This window comes from Rhinolophus ferrumequinum, chromosome 16 (assembly GCF_004115265.2).
Source record: "Rhinolophus ferrumequinum isolate MPI-CBG mRhiFer1 chromosome 16, mRhiFer1_v1.p, whole genome shotgun sequence".
Lineage (NCBI taxonomy): Eukaryota > Metazoa > Chordata > Mammalia > Chiroptera > Rhinolophidae > Rhinolophus > Rhinolophus ferrumequinum.
Genome location: NC_046299.1, coordinates 15,321,556 through 15,339,037, shown reverse-complemented (window position 1 = coordinate 15,339,037; position 17,482 = coordinate 15,321,556). Strand labels below are relative to the sequence as shown.

The following is a 17,482-nucleotide window of genomic DNA, read 5'->3' as shown; positions in this document are numbered from 1 at the left end:
CCCTGAAAGTGACCTCTGCCTCCTTAGAACTCCCTAATGGTTTCCATACTTCATATGGATAGAACTTATCACCCTCCACCTTTGTATCCTGATCTACCTTTGTATTTTTGTTGTCTCTGTGCCTATCTTATCTCCTTTATTTTACTGTACTTTGTGGCATTAGCTGTGGCAGTCCGTAGGGCCCCACAGTGATTTTTTAAATACGAAGTAATCAAATAAGAATTTATGGCTAAATGACTAAATGAATACCTTTGCTTTCCAATGTGTTCCCCAGTCCTTACGTGAACTTGTCTCCTACAGTGGATCATCTCTGAGCTAGCTTGTTATACGTACTCCATGGTAGCCGTCCCCCTGTATGATACCCTGGGAGCAGAAGCCGTCATATACATTATCAACAAGGGTAAAACTTTGCTCTTACATTATAACTTGATTCTTTCTTAATGCTGAGCAATTCCTCAAGATCTGCGTTTGTTAGCAGACGCGGAATGCTGTGACTAGAACAACGGTCCAGTCTTTCTTGTCCTGTGGTACCTAGGACATAATTTACAGGAAGGTTGCAAGATGCCCATGTGGCAGCTATATGCACAGATGGAGGAGTCAATGAAATGCTTTAAGGTGACATAGTATGACAATGTAGTTTAGAGATGAGACTATTTACTTTAGCCACACTGGATGAAAGGCCAGAGTGAGTGACTAAATCACTGTGAAAGGACAGATTTAATTTCCCATTCTAATTCGTCTAAGTCCGTACAGTTAACCACCATGTACCAAGGTCCATAGTGAGTCTGTAGAAAAAAATGTCTTTGTTAAGGAAACAAGTGCAAGTTCAATGGGCAAGTAACAGCCCTTTCACATATCCAAGATATTACTTTCTGTCACAGAACTAGTAGATTAAATGAGTAGATCCATTTGAACTATAGACAAAATCAGAAGTTTTCTATTTGTGTAAAGAAGTATCAAAGCAAATGCTAACATTTAGAATCATAAAATGCTTCTCTGCTAAAATACCATTTGACCCTCCCTCTCTTCTAATCCCCGCCCCCAAGTAAAACACATTGACAGGACCACCACTAAACGATTCATACTCATTGGCTGTATTCTTAAGCAGAAAGAATTTGGTGGCTTCTCTAGAAACTATAAACTGTGTTGGCAGCATGTAAGAAAACTCTACACTACTGTTTCAATTAAGCTCATTTATTATCAATGGAACATTTCAGCTTTTATGCGTTATAAATCTGACTTGCAGACATAATATCCTTTGAGGACCCCCAACTTGGAAATTTTCAAAAATCTTTTCCTTCTTGTAAGGCAATCAGGTACATAGCCAAGCAGGCGGATGACCTCTAGCTCTCTTTCTGATTTCAGCGGAGATTGCCACGGTGATCTGTGATACACCCCAAAAGGCATCGATCCTGATAGGAAATGTGGAGAAGGGTCTTATCCCAGGCCTGCAAATGATCATCCTCATGGATCCCTTTGAGGATGACCTGAAGGAAAGAGGGGAGAAAAGTGGAATTGAGATCTTATCCTTCAATGAGGCTGAGGTAATAGTCTGTCTGAAACTCAAGTCCCAGATCGAAGGCTGGGGTGACACCATGGGCAGCTTGCAGGATATCTACACTGGAGTACCAGCTGCTGCTCTCCAGTGGTGGCAGGAAACAAGAAAATTAGACTCATGCTGTGAAACTTGGAGAATAATTTCCCCAAGACAACTCAGAAACCTGCTAGGGGATGAGAAATTCTGTAGCCATTGTGCACAGCCTTCTAAGTAGGACATTTATAAATACAGAGGTTAGTGGTAGTTAAGAAGATGGTCCCAGAGCTAGGATTCCTGGGTTCATGTTCCAGCCTTAGTTAGCTGACCTTGGGTAAGTTTCTCCACATCTCCTTTTCCCTTTATGTTAAATGAGGATAAAATAGTCCCTACCTCATAGAGGAGTTACTGTAAAGAGTTAACTGAGTTAATAAATATAATGTGCCCAGGACAGTGACTGGAATGTAGTAAATCTTGAAACAGCAACTTTTCATCTTATTCAAAAAGATTTAGCAATGATCCTAGATGACTGAATCTTAAGAGTATGGTGGGAAGTTTGGACATTTGTCCTCTTAAGGTTTTTATTCTAGATAAACCTTACGCTCTTCTCTGAGGCTTCTGGGCCTGATCCAGTTGGAACTTTGGTTATATATAAGAGCCCTCATGCTCTTATAGAAAAGGGAAAGAGAGGGCTGTATTTGTCATAAGTCTATCCATTTCAACTAATATCTTTCTTTCTTGGCTTTCTGTTCATGTAGAATGTAGGCAGACAGAACTTCAGAAAACCCGTGGTAAGTTTTCTTCTGCTCATATTTGAATCTTGCACATTCAGCTTGCAAAGATCACAGTAGACTAACCTCTTGTGCTTCCCCCTCCAGCCTCCTAGACCAGAAGACCTGGGCCTCATCTGCTTCACCAGTGGGACCACAGGTCAGTGCCCATGAAGCTGTCCTAGAGACCCCTCAGCCAAAACTATGGCTTGAGTCACTAACCACTGATAAGCTGGTAACTATACCCTACAATGAGCCCTACGCTTTAGGGCTTATAGCCTAAGGTTTTTGAGTATGGATCCCCAAATAGGTAAGTGTAAGCAAATAAACTTCATTGAACATACTGGGAGGTGTTTACATGCTATGGATTTCAGGGGTCTTAAAGATGGCATCAGAAAGTCAACTTTCTTCCCCAATCAACCACTCTCTCAATCTGACACCCCTGGAGTGATCACTCAATCAAGGTAACACGGTGACAGTTGTACACAGATCACTGTGCGCTCCCCCATCCCCACCTGGAGCTACCTGTATATTAGAATGCTTATTAGCTTATAATGTTGCCCGTAGTGGCCTACAGTTACATCCTTTTCATTGTGCCCCGTGTATAAGGTGTTAGCTAGGTAACATTATTAAATCTGAAGTCTTCAACATAAAAACAGCACAAGGGGAGGAGATTACTTGGATTCCTTTTTTCGACTGTGTTGCTATCTGAAATCATGGCTGTGCCCTGTGTGGTGGTAGAAGGTTGTCAGCAGTAGAATCTTTGTGGGCCTTAATCCTGTGTAAACAGAGTCATATGTCATCGACTCAGAGTCAGAGAGTGACAGGAGAAGCTCTTGGCTCTCTGGAACAGAACTAATTGAATGTAGCTTCTTATTTCAAAGCCAAAGCTACCTACGAGCTATATAAAGGATCTTTCTCTTCACCTCTTGTTTTCTACAGGTAACCCCAAAGGAGCCATGATAACCCATGAAAATGTTATTTCAAATTCTGCTGCTTTTCTCAGATGTGTGGAGGTCAGTGGTCAATTGAAAAAGAGATCCTCATTAAAATGTGAATCTGTCAAAAGATTTTAATCTTGAAGTTAGAAGAGGCAGAGAGGAAAACAAATGAAATGGAAAACAGGTTAAGGGCCTGAGTGTGGACAAATACTTCTGCATTTTTGTCTGGAGGACTGTGCATTTTCCACCCTTAGTCTTTCAGGATCGCTGCAGACCTCTACATTCAGGACAGTTAAGGGCACCTCTTAGAGTTAGGCAGTGCCTTACCTGGACAACTGTATGTGGCACTCCTGGGAAGAAGTAGTTTTTAAACTGTTTTTTAAATTTCAATTGAGTTAGAATTGACATCTAACATTATGTTAGTTTCAGGTGTACCACATCATGATTCAATATTTGTATATATTGCAAAACGATCCTCACCATAAGTCTAGTTAACGTCCATCACCACACATAGTTACCAATTCCTTTGTCTTGGGATGAGAACTTTTAAGATCTACTCTCTTAGCAACTTTCAATAATACAATAGAGTATTATTTATATAACTATTATTTATATTATTTATACATCTATTATTTATACATCTATTATTTATTATAACTTCCAATAATACAATAGAGTATTATTAACTACAGTTAATAGATGTAGTTCTTAAATCTCCTTTGGAAGAGAAAGTTGGTACTAATCCAATGTTGTTTCCTCTTTGTTCCTGATCTCTAGTACACCTTTGAGCCAACCCCTGAAGATGTGACCATATCTTACCTCCCCTTGGCTCATATGTTTGAGAGGATTGTACAGGTGAGTGCTCTGTGTTCTTAGCAGGTATGTGGAAAGGGAGTCCTGACTTGCTAGTTCCACGTTTATTCCAAAGGCAACTATACAACATTTATAGTCCCTTCTCTAACGTGAAGGGCACAGGTAGGAAGTTGGCACAGCTGTGTCTAAATCCTGTCATTGCCCCTCACTTTCTGTGGAGGCTTCCTGTTAATTCTGTGTGTCCAGTGGGGCTACTGATTGCTCCTGCCGTCACACTGGGGACCTGCGAGTCTAGTGCGGTCATAGCCTGAAGCTTACTATCAACTCTTAATTCTGAGCTGATAGGGACACTTTTTTCCTTTTAATTTTATTTTGGTTCCAAATTTTGAAAAGACCTTGGATTGGATAAAAGGAAACTCCCCACAGAGAGGCAAAGAGGGGGTATTTGATCCTGATAAGATGTCCAGCGTGTATAAATAAGGTGGAGCCATTCAGGATCGTGTGTGTGTGTGCCAAAGGAGAGCTGACCGTCTGTGAGTGGACAGGCTTTTCAAGCTAGTCTGAGGCTGATTTAAGGACTGAAAGCAGTGCTGGCCTTTCCAAAACACAGGTGGTAGTATGGCTGGAAAATCCTCTCCCTGCTCGCCCCTTAAATACTTCTTCGACCAGCTTATTTGTTGATGCATGAAATGCAAAACTGAAAGATCCAGTTCCTTGAGCTACAGTGCCAATTAATAAAATACTGATTCTAATAGCGTATTTTTTCACCTTTTAATGCTTATGAAATTGAGACAGTCTCACCAGTATAGGTATGTCCTAGTTTAACCAGCGGTATTTTCTCTTAGTGCTGTAGCACTAAAATGCACCATGAGCAGCAAAGTCTCTTATAACATCCTCTGAGAGGTGCTGCCAGAAGTCCTGCATTGGAACCAGCGCAAGTGCCAGAAGTTTTTGGAGACAGTGGAGTTGTAGATCAGCTTGAAGAACTGTGGCCCTCAGAAGGACAAATGCTTCTTGGGCACCATCGGGCTAACATCCAATCCCTGCCCCATGTTCTCTGTATATGTTCTGGGGGACCAGCAGCACAGTGACGAGGCCCAGGCTGTGGATATCCCCTACATGGACATCGAGGCACTGAAGAAACACAACACGACTAAGAAACTGGCCAGGAAGCTGACCAAGAAGTATGATGCCCTTTTGGCCTCAGAGTCTCTGATCAAGCAGATCCCACGAATCCTGGGCCCAGGCCTGAATAGTCCGACAAGTTCCCTTCCTTGCTGACCCACAATGAAAATGTGGTGGCCAAAGTCAATGAAGTGAAATCCATAGTCAAGTTCCAGATGGAGAAGGTGCTGTGTCTGGCAGTGGCCGTTGCGTGATGATGACAGATGATGAGCTTGAGAACTCAACTTACTCACATCCACTTAGCAGTCAATTTCCTGGTGTCACTGCTCAAAAAGATTGTCCAGATTGTCCAGGCTTTATACATCAAGAGCACGAGTATCCTAAGGCACAGCTTAAACCCCAGTGCTGCCATTAAAAGCCAGAAACTAAAGAATGGTCTCTCACAAAGGGTGATGTCTTAGGTTGTTACCCTTAGAGCTGTGGGTAGAGTAGGGGTAGGCCCTCGGTCTCCCAATCTGTCTTACCTGTCCTGTCACCTCAGCATAAATGAGTTTCCATCCTGTCTCGGGGTAGGCGCTCAGAATTCTGGGTACCTGAAATGTTAATGGTGGGGGGTGCTATAGAGAGAAAAGTGCCTGGGGACATCCACTCAGTTCTTCAATTCTATCCAAGATAGGCCCCACCTGAAGTGGTCCTTTGGCTCTGAGCCCTATTCTTTGGTTTTCCTTTCAGTTTGTTGTGTACTCTTGTGGAGCCAAAGTTGGGTTTTTCCAAGGAGATATTCGATTGCTGCCCGATGACATGAAGACTCTGCAGCCCACGGTGTTTCCTGTGGTCCCTCGGCTCCTTAACAGGATCTACGATAAGGTAGTAACTGTGCTTCTGTTGGGCTGTCCCTGAGATGAAGGAACTGTCTGTGGCTCAGGCCGGACTGAGGCTCTTAGGGACTCTATGTTGCTAAGAAATGTGTCCGCTTCCACCCTCCCACTCCCTACAAGCGTCTACTTACAGCCCCATTGACAAATGCAACTGAAAACCATAGTACATGAAATCCCCTTTCCTCTGGTTGAGATTACTTAGACCTGATTTGGAGAAAGAGGTCAATTCAGAAACTTGGGGAGCCCCTCAACATTTAGCCAACTCCTAAGAAGTTGTTACCCTGATTTCATAACAGCTACTGGTTATTGAGCTTCTTGCTGAGTCCCTATGGTAAACTTTTCAAATGCATCCCATCATCTAATCCTCACAAAAGCACAGGAAATCACACCTTAACTACAGATGAGGAGACTCAGCCTCAGAGGTTAAAGAACTTGCCCAGGTTCATATCTAATAAGAGGTCAGGCCAGAATCAGATTGTCACAATCATTTTAGCTGTCATTAGTCAGTGCTCTATTTTTCATTAGAGATTGCAAAGTGGAGAGTTTTTTTTCTAATTCAATCATTTCTCCTGCATTAAGTAGCTGAGATTCTTCCATAATGGCATAAAACATATTTCATTCTTTTCCTTTACTTATCAGTCTTCTAAAGGATGAATTGGTGCCTCAGCGATCTTCAAAACTGGCCAATGAGATTATTTTCTTGGTATATTATGAACTCATGATTTGTGTGTTTAATCCATTTCAGTCATTCTTCTTGGTGTTCAAATTTTCTCATTGGAAGTTGGGAGCCCCACCATGTTGCTTGTGTGTCCTTTTGACATGACCCCAGCGGTCTTGGATAGCTTCATTGCTTTCTGGCATAAAATGTCTCAAGTTCATCTTATATGATTCTCACCCAAGTCTTGGTTTGGCTAATTTCTCCAAGCAGCTCTTGGAACTGAAATTTGAACCCAGGCAATATAATTAAAGAACTCAGGCTCTTAACTGTGAGCCCAATCACCTCATAACTCCACAGACATGGGAGCCCTGAAGAAGTAACACATGGCCATTCTTCCCAAGTTTGGCCCCTGATTCTGAGATTCTCGCATTCCTCTTCACACTTGTGAATCTCACCAAGTGCTATCCTGGGGCTCCCATGACAGGACAGGCAACATTCCAGTACACAGATGATCCCTGGACATTGAAAATCTGGGTTTCTATCAGACTCATTAAGAATTCTAACAGTTTCCTCACCATGTGATAGGATTATTAGATTTGGTTGTTGTTATGATTTTTATCCATTTGTTGGACATTTTTGATTTGGGAGAGATAGCTATTTTATAATATAGTATTAACACACAGTTCACTTCTGGAACTTATTTTAAAAATGGAGGACTTTATTAGCATGAGTCTCTAAATTGCGACTCTTTGTCAGTGACTTGTTAGGGGGAGTCTTGTGAATGTTGAAGAAAGGTAAATATCTTAAAGGATGAGAGAGGTGTCATAATAACATAATGGAGGCAGTATCTGAGTGTAGGTCTTGGAGAGAGAGATGGTGAGATATTGGCAAAATGATGGTACAGGCATAAATAGATTCCAGAGTCTAGAGCACAGTTGGCATTAGAGGGTGAAGACATGCAGTCTCATTTGACTGAAGACCCAGGAATGGGAGTATAAATATGGAAGATGGCTGGAGAGTCATCTTTGAATTTGGAACTGGAAAAGAAATTTGATTTCCTTTATCTGACTTCCAGTAGGATGGAGCCCTGAAGGCCAGAATAGGGGATTCAGGATTTAATTTTGTAAATAAGGTGGCTTTCTTCGAGTTGTACTGGCAAAGCTCTCCTTTGGCAAGAGTGTGGTTGATGGGTTATAGAGTCACGATGAGATCAGAGTCAAGGAGACTAGGGAAATCATGAGAGCTTAGAAAATGGTGTAAGAATTAAGTCTGAAGGGAAGAAATGATCTAAGTAGGAAAATCTGTTGTGTTTTCTATGCTGAGACTAAGGGAATTGTAGTAATAGAGAAAGGTGGTATTTCTCCAAATCTAGTGTATGTAAGCATCAGAGGGGCAAAGGGTGGGAGAAGTGACACTTATTTAAAAGAATCAGACTCCTAGGCTCTTCGATATACTAAATCAAAACCCTAAGGGTGCTGGCCATTGAGCTGTTTTTCATCTAGCAATCCCAGGTGACTTTGTAGGTACATGCTGACTGTCTTTTGAGGATATGCTTATCTCAGTTGTCAAAGCTGTTTGCCAAGAATGAGGAATCTGGAGGTGCTGGGGCTCTATATGGATGTGCTGAGTTCACTTCTTTCTTACTGTGGACATAATTCTCTGGGCTCATCATTATTCAGTCAACCAGTTCATGAATGAGAGCCACTTCCTTATGGAGCTAGAAGCATCATCTCTTGTCACTGATGAGCCTTGGTGAGTATCTCGAATAGGTTTCCAACTAAAAGGAGTTATCACTCTGCAGGTTCAAAATGAAGCCAAGACACCCTTTAAGAAGTTCTTGTTGAACTTGGCTATTTCCAGTAAATTCAGTGAAGTGAAAAGGGGTATCATCAGACGCAACACTTTGTGGGACAAGCTCATCTTTTCAAGGATCCAGGTAGGTTGGGTGGGTCCTGGACAGAGCCAGGCAAATATCTAGGCTGCCCACTGTCTCGGCATAGTTTGCTTTTCCTGTGATGGTCAAGCGTCTCTTTAATTGGAGATCCTTTCGTACGTTCTGTGTTCACTCACCATTTGAGATCTCTCTTGGATAACTTTGTCACTACAGGAAATTGGTCAAAAATCAAAAAATGGATTTTACTTCAGTTCTAGCACACTCTCCTGTTCTTGTAGGTGGTCTGCTGAGATTGTAAGTAATTCGAAGAGACCCAATATACAAATTATCTGAGGAAATTAAAAAATATATATTCAGATCTAGTCCCAGCTATGGATGGTAGTGATAATAATAGTTAACATTTTAAGGGTTTTTTCCGTAACGCTAGGCCCTATTCTAAGTGCTTTGTAAATTACCATGTTTAATTCTCACAAAAATAGTGTGTAGGTTATTCTAGCCATTTTGCAATGGAGGAAGCTGAAACCGAGGGGATGTGCTTCAGCAGGTCTCGTTTCTCCTGAACAGGCCAACCTGGGCGGGAAAGTTCACATCATGGTCACTGGAGCCGCCCCCATCTCCTCTTCCGTCTTGACGTTCCTCCGAGCAGCAATGGGATGTCAGGTAAGCCTCGTGCCTTGGAAGATAGCTTATTTCACATCTGCACAAATAAGGCTCATTGTTCAAATAACAGTGAAAACACAACTGAAAAGTGCCAAGGAGAAAGTCACGCAAAGTCTCAAATTCAGGAAAAAACATCCTCCTGGTCGCCTTTTATGCATCTGTGTATGGAAACCTTTCCATAAATGGCATCAGTATTCTAAAATTCTTGTTAAACAGTGCCCCTTCACCACCGTTCCTTGTCAAATCAAGATCTGCATTATTTTAATGGTTTTGGAAGTAACTAGTCTCCTATTAATAGACACTGAGTTGCTTACCATTTTTTCACCCATTATATTCCATGAAATCATAAGGATACCTTTCATGTGTATGCAATTATCAATTTGGGATAAATCCCTACAAGTAGGGAAGGTTGAGTCAAAGTACACGTTTTTGGTTTGTTTTTTTCCCACATTAACGCAGATTATCAAACTTCCCTCCAGTAAGATGTCTTTTTTATAGATTTCTGCAAATAATGCAGTCTTGCCAGTGACCCGCTTTGTCAGTCGTTTAAATCTTAGCCCATCAGATACATGAAAAACCTTACTGCAGTTTTGTGTTTTTTTATTAACAATGAAGCTCTTTTCTACTGCTTATCAGCATTTGTATTTCTTCTGTGAATTATTCTATTACTTGTCTGTAGAAAAATAGGCAAAGGATAATTTGGTTCTCTTTCACATTGCTTTCTAAGAGTTCCTCATATGGTAATAATACTAACCTTTGTCGTGTTAGAAATATTTTTCCTCGTCTCATCTTTGCCTTATGTATTGCTATAGCAACATTTCAAATGTTTATGCATAATAGTTAGATTGGATTGAGCTTTCCTATGTAGTTTTTAAATTGCTTAGACAGGATTTCCTAACCCCCAGTATTTCATAAAACTGTTTTCATCCATATTTTTTGGTAATCTTATGGTTTTACTTTTTTTCAATTAATCTGCCCCATTGAAATTCAGTGCAAGGGCTGGGGCATAGATATTGTCTTTTATTTTTTTGTTTTTTTCCCAAATAGCTAACTAGTTCATTCGACCAGCACTCACAGCGCGAGGCTGAGCACTCACAGCCTCGTCTTCAGAGTGGACCATACTCATATAACCAGTATCAAAAAGATTCTGTGTTGATGCCAAGGCCAGAGGTCCTCTAGTTTTTCAAATGAGTACCCTCTTGACCATTCTTAATACTTTCCTTTCCCTCAGCCCCCAAAACCAGATCAGATGTTCCTGTTGTCACATCCCTCCCAGACATGCCTTCTCTCTATGTCTACCAATTCTGCTTACCACAAGCCACACACCCATCGTAGTAGCCTATGCCCTTCTTGCCTTCCACCAGCCTCTCTCCAGTCAAGATTATTCTCTCTCCCAGGCGTTGGCAAAGTGCAACACTGGCGAAATCTGGCCCATTGCCTGTTTTTATAAAAGTAAAATTTTAGTGGAACACAGCCATGGCTATTTACTTATGCACTGTCTAGTGCTGCTTTCATGCTGCATTGGCAGAGTTAAGTTGTTAAGACAGAGACCACGGGCTCACAAAGCCAAAATTTTTACTACCTGGTCCAATACAGAAGAAGCCTGCCAACTCCTGTTCTATACCACAGTTAGAGCTTTTTCCCTTAAAAAATACTACTTCAGTTCTATAAGAAGTGCTCCATTGCCCAGACTCAAGTCCAGTTGCCATTGGGTTACACATCACTTAATGAAAAACTCGTATTTTTCCGTCGACTAGAAATGCCACATTTCCCAAAATATTGTATAAATTTCCATACTTTGGTCTGTTTCTGAACTCCTAGTTGTAATGACTTAGTAGCTCAGGCATGAATTCAAAATATAATGACACTAAGTGTCCTCCAACCCTCAGAGACCTTGTCTTGCCATAAGGCATGGCCAGCCAGCTCATGCTTTATCGTGAGTCAGTCTCAAACCCCTTCTTTGGTTTCCCCAGGTGTTTGAAGCTTATGGTCAAACAGAATGCACTGCTGGCTGTACATTTACATTACCTGGGGACTGGACACCAGGTAGGTTCTCCACCTACTGGGCAGGAGGTACAGCGGTTGGGAGAACGGTTCTAACTGAACTTGGACTTTTGAGTTTAGATTACCTCAGTGCTCTGGATGAATATGGCAAAGGCCAATCTCAGGTATTGCTCCAGACCTTCCTACTTTGGCAGATTATTTTTCAGTCTTATTTTTTTGGAGCCAATCCATAAATATCTGTGAACTATGCCTAGAATTCTTGCTGTTTATGGTTTCCCAGCTGATCAGTGTGGTGTGTTCTAGGCCATGTTGGAGTCCCCCTCGCTTGCAATCACGTGAAGCTGGAAGATGTGCCTGACATGAACTACTTTTCAGTGAATAATGAAGGCGAGGTGGGTCGGTTGTGCCCAGTAGGCATGTCCAGACAGTCATGGTGGGATGTTTGCATCAGGACAGCACACAATTGTGAGCACGCTTGGGTTTGATTCTTTTGAGATCTGGAGCAAGGAATTGAATGTCTTGGAACCTCTCTTTCTGATTCCCGCCCAATAGGGATTAAAATCTGGTGCTCTTCACACTGTAGTGGGAACCGTCAAATGATTTAAACGGGGTGGGAAGAGCAGGTGTTCTGTAAAGTACCCATGCTGGGAGTAGCAGCTTTTGCTATTGTCAGCACCTTGGACCATCTTACGTGCAGATCTGCATCAAGGGGACCAATGTGTTCAAAGGATACCTGAAGGACCCTGAGAAGACAGAGGAAGCCCTGGACAAGGATGGCTGGCTTCACACAGGAGACATTGGTCGCTGGCTCCCGGTGGGTGTTTCTTCAAAACTTTTGGGAGTCTGTACTGCTAGACTAGGAAGAACCATCTGCTTACAAACAAGATAGGTAGAGATGCGAGTCGGCTAATCAGCTGAGCTGGCATGGCTCCCTGAACAATGGAATAGATTTGCTCACAGCCAAAGGAAAATTAAGTGACTTTTCCAGGGAAGAGTGTAGTAATATTGTTTGTTTCGTTTGTTTGTTTACTTTTCTTGAGGCAGAAATTGTGATTTGATAACTCCATAGGCCTGTAACATTTGCCTTCTATGAGTTTCAAAGGAATGCGTTTCTTTCTACTTCATATAGAGAGACTTCATTAAAACACAGAAGCAGATTTCTAAACTAGGTGTATGCAGAGGTTAGGTTTTGCCTCTCAGTAACCTTTACAATATCTCTGTGGAAGACATGGAGACCTTTTGTAAGCATAGCTTGCTGATAAACGATTAGCAGTAGTCTGTTTTTCTAAGAAGAGAGGAAATTGTGTAATAGTGATGGAGCCTTAGAACCCCTGCAGGGAATTTTCCAAGCAGCATCTTCTCTGAAAAGTTTTTGTCTACTGTGTGCTGGGGGGAGTAGGAAAGTAACCAGATCTTAAAACTCCTTTCTGGCTCAATATTCTCAAGATTTAAGTGACAATCAAAGAACATTTGGAAAGACCTCAGAGAACACTGGTCCTAATGATGTTTTGCATAGAGTTCAGTGTAGTAGCATCTTGTTAACATATCTGTTTCTGTATAAGTGTTCTCTGCTCTAATAAACATAGGATGTAGGCAATACATGTGTTCCCACACTAGGGTTATAAAGGGCTGAGCATCATTAATCACTTTCAGATAATGTCTGTTAGGCTGAATTGATAGTTAATTTCTTTTTTTTTAAATTTTAAAATAAGTTCAAATTCATTGACATCACTAGAAATTCAATTTCTTGAGTCAGCCTTGTTGATGGTTTTAGGGTTGGCTCAGTCTACTGCCCTATTTAGGGTGTGACCATATGGATTGTATTTGCCACTCATCCCAATTCTGTAATTCAAATCCCTAAGAACCTAAGCTCCTCAGACCAATGAGCTCAAATGAAGCTGCAAATGACCTCTGGTGGCTGGTCAGAGAGAACTTCCCAGCCCTGCTACTGTCCTAACAAGCACAACGAGCACAATTATTGACTTGCTTGATTAGCACTGGCACACTGGAGCTGTGTTAGCCTGCTCCGGAATCTAACAGGAGAGATTCATAACAGGGAGTCAAGGGGGTAGGGGATCGAACAGATTCAAAATTCTTAATAAAAGACAATTTCCTCCCTATTTCTGGGAGTTCTGGAAATAGAGTAATTGGAAATTAAGTTATTAGAAATTTAGAGCTGCAAAATTTCTTCAATACATGAGGAAACCATTTACATGGCCCTAGCAGGTCCTAGGGACTTTTTCTCAGGCTGCACATTGATTCTCTATATTGACATACAATGTAGATAAATTATTGCTGGAAATGGTTTCCTTCCCCTTTCCCCAAAGCCAAGAAAGAGAAATGAAAGATTGTTCAAAAGTCTCTGGCGAAGTCAAGTTTAAAGAAGATACACTCCACTGACACCAACCACAGGACTCAAAAACACTGACGCCATTATCTGTCTGTCTCATATAGAATGGAACTCTGAAGATCATTGACCGTAAAAAGAACATTTTCAAGTTGGCCCAAGGAGAATACATTGCTCCAGAGAAGATAGAAAATATCTACATCAGGAGTAGAGCAGTGCTGCAGATTTTCGTACACGGGGAAAGTTTACGGGTAATGTATTATTTTTACAATAGCCATTTTCAGGCACAGATCGTACTGATTTCTATAGCTATAGGAAATCTGTACAGGTGGGTGTAAGATAAGAAGATCCGAGTTTTTAATACTGAAGAAATGAAGCCACATTCCAAACCTCAAAAAACACAATATAAGTGAAAAACAAAGCAAAACAACAAAAAAAAACCTTTTTCTTTTTTTGAAACTGTGATAGACTCTGTGAATAAGACTTGTTAAAACAGTTAAAGGGTAGCCATCCAGTAAAAGGGAGCCCTGTTTCACTAAGTTTCCACTACAATAAGAGGTCCTCGGGTACAAACTATTTTATATATAGTGTGCTTAAACTTAGCTTTTGGGGAGTGGGGGAGGGTTGATATGGACAGGCCAGAGATGCTGTAAGCTTAATATTGAACATCACTTCTTTATGAACAATCAAATTTGATAGAACATTTTTGTAAAGAGATTGTTGACTGGGAAAATGGGAGTAGAGTTCCACAAGAGTTTGAAATATATGCTGAGAAAAGAGGACACTAGTACTGAATTTGAAGTCTTGGGATATCTGTTTCAATGATACTGTGTTTCCCTGGAAATAAGACTTAGCCAGACCATCAGCTCTAACGCATCTTTTGGAGCAAAAATTAATACAAGACCCGGTTTTATTTTAATATAATATTTTATTTTAATATAATTATTTTAATATATTTTAATATAAGACCGGGTATAATATATTATAATAATACCGGGTCTTATATTAATTGTTGCTCCAAAAGATGCATTAGAGCTGATGGTCTGGCGAGGTCTCATTTTCGGGGAAACACGGTATGATTCTGTTTTCTGTATTCACTGGGAGACACCATGATAAGAGTTCTCACAGGCCTTGTTTCCTTTCCATAGTCGTCCTTAGTAGCAGTGGTGGTTCCTGACCCAGAGGCACTTCCCTCATTTGCAGCCAAAATTGGGGTAAAGGGCTCCTTTGAAGAACTGTGCCAAAGCCAAGTAAGTCTCATTTAGGAAAGCTTTATGCACACCCACGGGGCCTATCATGGCAGGGGGGAGGCCCCAACCAGCTTGGGCACCCAGGAGTTCCCAGAGCCTTCTCTCTGGAAAAACAGACTTCCTGAATTTGTGACAGGTGGTACAATGCAAATAGATCGACTGGTTTTATTAGATTATAGGAGGGGAGTTTAAAAACAACAACAACAAACTCTATTCTTTTTATAGTAATATGTTCTTTGTGGGGAAAAAAACACAAAATTTTGAAATGCCATTCAGAGAAAACCCCTTTAACATATAGATTTGCCTTTTTTTCTCATTTTTTTCCCTGTGAGCATTATTAGGCATAAAATGTGATTGTACATACTCCTATATCCTTCTATATCCTAATGAACTTTTGCAAGAATTTTGAGTCGTTTATGCTTAGCTTTTCATTTAAGTTTTCAAACAGTCATGCTGTAAGCCATGTTTCATATTCTTAGGTTGTCAAAGAAGCCATTTTAGAAGACTTGTTGAAAATTGGGAAAGAAGGTGGCCTTAAATCCTTTGAACAGGTATGTACTATTGGTCTCTCAAGTCATACTAGAAAGTTTTCAAGTTTGCATGTGTATGGGGTTTAAATGTAGTTTCCAAGGAATTAGTTTTAGATTTTGTACTATGAACCCATTAACTACAAACGACAGTGAACTTTTATAGTTGTATAGCCCTTTTCCACTGTGCATTACCCATTCTCCCTTTTCTCTCCTCATTTCTTTTCCAAATTACTGGTATATGAGAACAGGCATGTGTTACTGTTCTCTCTCATCACTTCATCTACCCCACTTTTATTAGGTGAAATATTCTTTAAGTTCTTCACGTAGCACTTAGAGGGCTCTATAGAAAAGTCGAAATCACTAATAAACATGTATGTGTGTGTGTGTGTGTGGGGGGGTGTTCATCTTCTTTTCTAGGTCAAAAGCATCGTTCTTCATACAGAGCAATTTTCCATTGAAAATGGGCTCTTGACACCAACTTTGAAAGCCAAGCGGGCAGAGCTTTCCAAGTACTTCCAGAGCCAAATCAGCAGCCTATATGAGAATATCCAAGAATAGGCTAACGTACGTATGGCTGGAAGGGGCTCAGAGCTAGTCTGCCTTGTGGGATTAAAAACTGATGTTATATTCATTTTTTGACTTTCCTCCTATCTATTGTTCTACCTACGAAATTATAAAACCATGGCTTTGGGGTTTTTAAAAATAATATTGAGTAACCTGTAATGTCAAAGCTTAGCCCTGAACTAAATAAAGAGTAAATCTTGTCTTTTCCATCCTAAATGTTGCTGCCATTTAGGTTTTCGGGCTACTTTTATCAACATACTTTTCAAGACGCATGTGTATTCTTTGTCATTTCCTCATGATCTTCAATCTTCTGTATAAGCGATCACTAGTTCAAAAGCCAAAATGACCCTTTGTGACTTTTTCCTTGTTTTCCAGTGAAACCTAACTTATCAACAGTCCCAGCACTTAGCCCTTCCAGTGTTCAAGTTACAAGACCTTTAAGTCCTAAAAAGCTGTTTATAATTCATGTTTTCTAACTACTCCACAAAACCACTAAAATTTTAAATCAAGTTTTACTTTATTACTACATACTATTAATCGTATCTATGAGACAAATTTCTTCTATGTATTTCTGCACACTAAAGTCTGTGCACAGAAGGGAAGTTTGATCATACTGAATATTTCCTAGACTCTCTAGTTTCTCTGACTTTGGAGAATTAAAACTTAGGCTTATGACATGTTATCCAGAAAGAATATTCTTAAAGTGTTATCTGCAATAGTATCTGGTGACTAAATCTGTTCCCTACAGTTTGCTACTGAGCTGGAAGCTGTGTGGGAAGAAGTTGAAAGTTTTGTCAAGTGCACTTTCCAGTAATTGAAGCAAGCACTCAGTAAAAACCTCCAGGATATTTTGGGGAACAAAGACCTATAGGAAGACTGACACCTGCCCAATGGGCTTATCGTCTGGAAAGGAACCAAGGGATCTTTTCTCCCACGAACTCCAGTTTCTGCTCTCACTTACCCCCAGACAACATGTGTTGCTTCCACTTGTGAATGTAAAGTCTTTAAAATAATAAACTATTGCAGATACTAACCTACGTTGTGGTGTATGTTAACTCAGGGACCATGATGAGAGTCAGCCTTAGACAAGGACCGCTTAATAATCAAGTAGGCTAGTGGCTCTCAAACTTGGCTGCAAACTCGAATCACCTGGGAGTTTAAACAGACCCTAACACGGAGAGGATCCAAAACGGCGAAGTAGATAAACGTTCTGCTTGCCTCATCCCGTGAACATATCAAAATTACAACGAAATTATAGAACAATCAACCTAGAGAAATCAACTATCTGAAATCTAGCCGAACAGAAGTTTTATAAGCATATAAAGAAGCCACGAAGAAACTGGTAGGAGGGGCGAAGACTCGAAACAGGCCGGCCCCAAAGGTCCATGTGGCGGATGGAAACTGGGAGGGATATCTTAGCTACAGAGGTTCCCTACAGAGGAGCAAGGGTCAGCCCCCCACCAGCCTCTCCAGCCTGGAGTACCGGTACCGACGAGCCCCCCACAACTTCTGTC

At 40.9% G+C, this 17,482-nt stretch overlaps 1 protein-coding gene and 1 pseudogene across 2 annotated transcripts in view; both read left to right on the top strand.

Moving 5' to 3' along the window:
• Positions 1-17,001, top strand: part of ACSL5 (acyl-CoA synthetase long chain family member 5) — a 46,174-nt gene extending 29,173 nt beyond the window's left edge. For both annotated transcript variants that reach the window (XM_033130428.1, XM_033130426.1), the window contains exons 6-22: positions 301-400; positions 1,366-1,544; positions 2,293-2,325; positions 2,413-2,464; positions 3,247-3,320; positions 4,023-4,100; positions 5,916-6,050; positions 8,521-8,655; positions 9,178-9,273; positions 11,247-11,319; positions 11,581-11,669; positions 11,975-12,091; positions 13,732-13,875; positions 14,773-14,874; positions 15,354-15,425; positions 15,822-15,968; positions 16,717-17,001. In XM_033130428.1, the coding sequence (XP_032986319.1) occupies positions 301-400; positions 1,366-1,544; positions 2,293-2,325; positions 2,413-2,464; positions 3,247-3,320; positions 4,023-4,100; positions 5,916-6,050; positions 8,521-8,655; positions 9,178-9,273; positions 11,247-11,319; positions 11,581-11,669; positions 11,975-12,091; positions 13,732-13,875; positions 14,773-14,874; positions 15,354-15,425; positions 15,822-15,962 (1,620 nt within the window). In that variant the 3' untranslated portion in view covers positions 15,963-15,968; positions 16,717-17,001. The remainder of the gene's footprint in view (positions 1-300; positions 401-1,365; positions 1,545-2,292; positions 2,326-2,412; positions 2,465-3,246; positions 3,321-4,022; positions 4,101-5,915; positions 6,051-8,520; positions 8,656-9,177; positions 9,274-11,246; positions 11,320-11,580; positions 11,670-11,974; positions 12,092-13,731; positions 13,876-14,772; positions 14,875-15,353; positions 15,426-15,821; positions 15,969-16,716) is intronic.
• LOC117035979 (60S ribosomal protein L10a-like) lies at positions 4,111-5,909 on the top strand (annotated as a pseudogene).
• Positions 17,002-17,482: the final 481 nt, after the last annotated feature.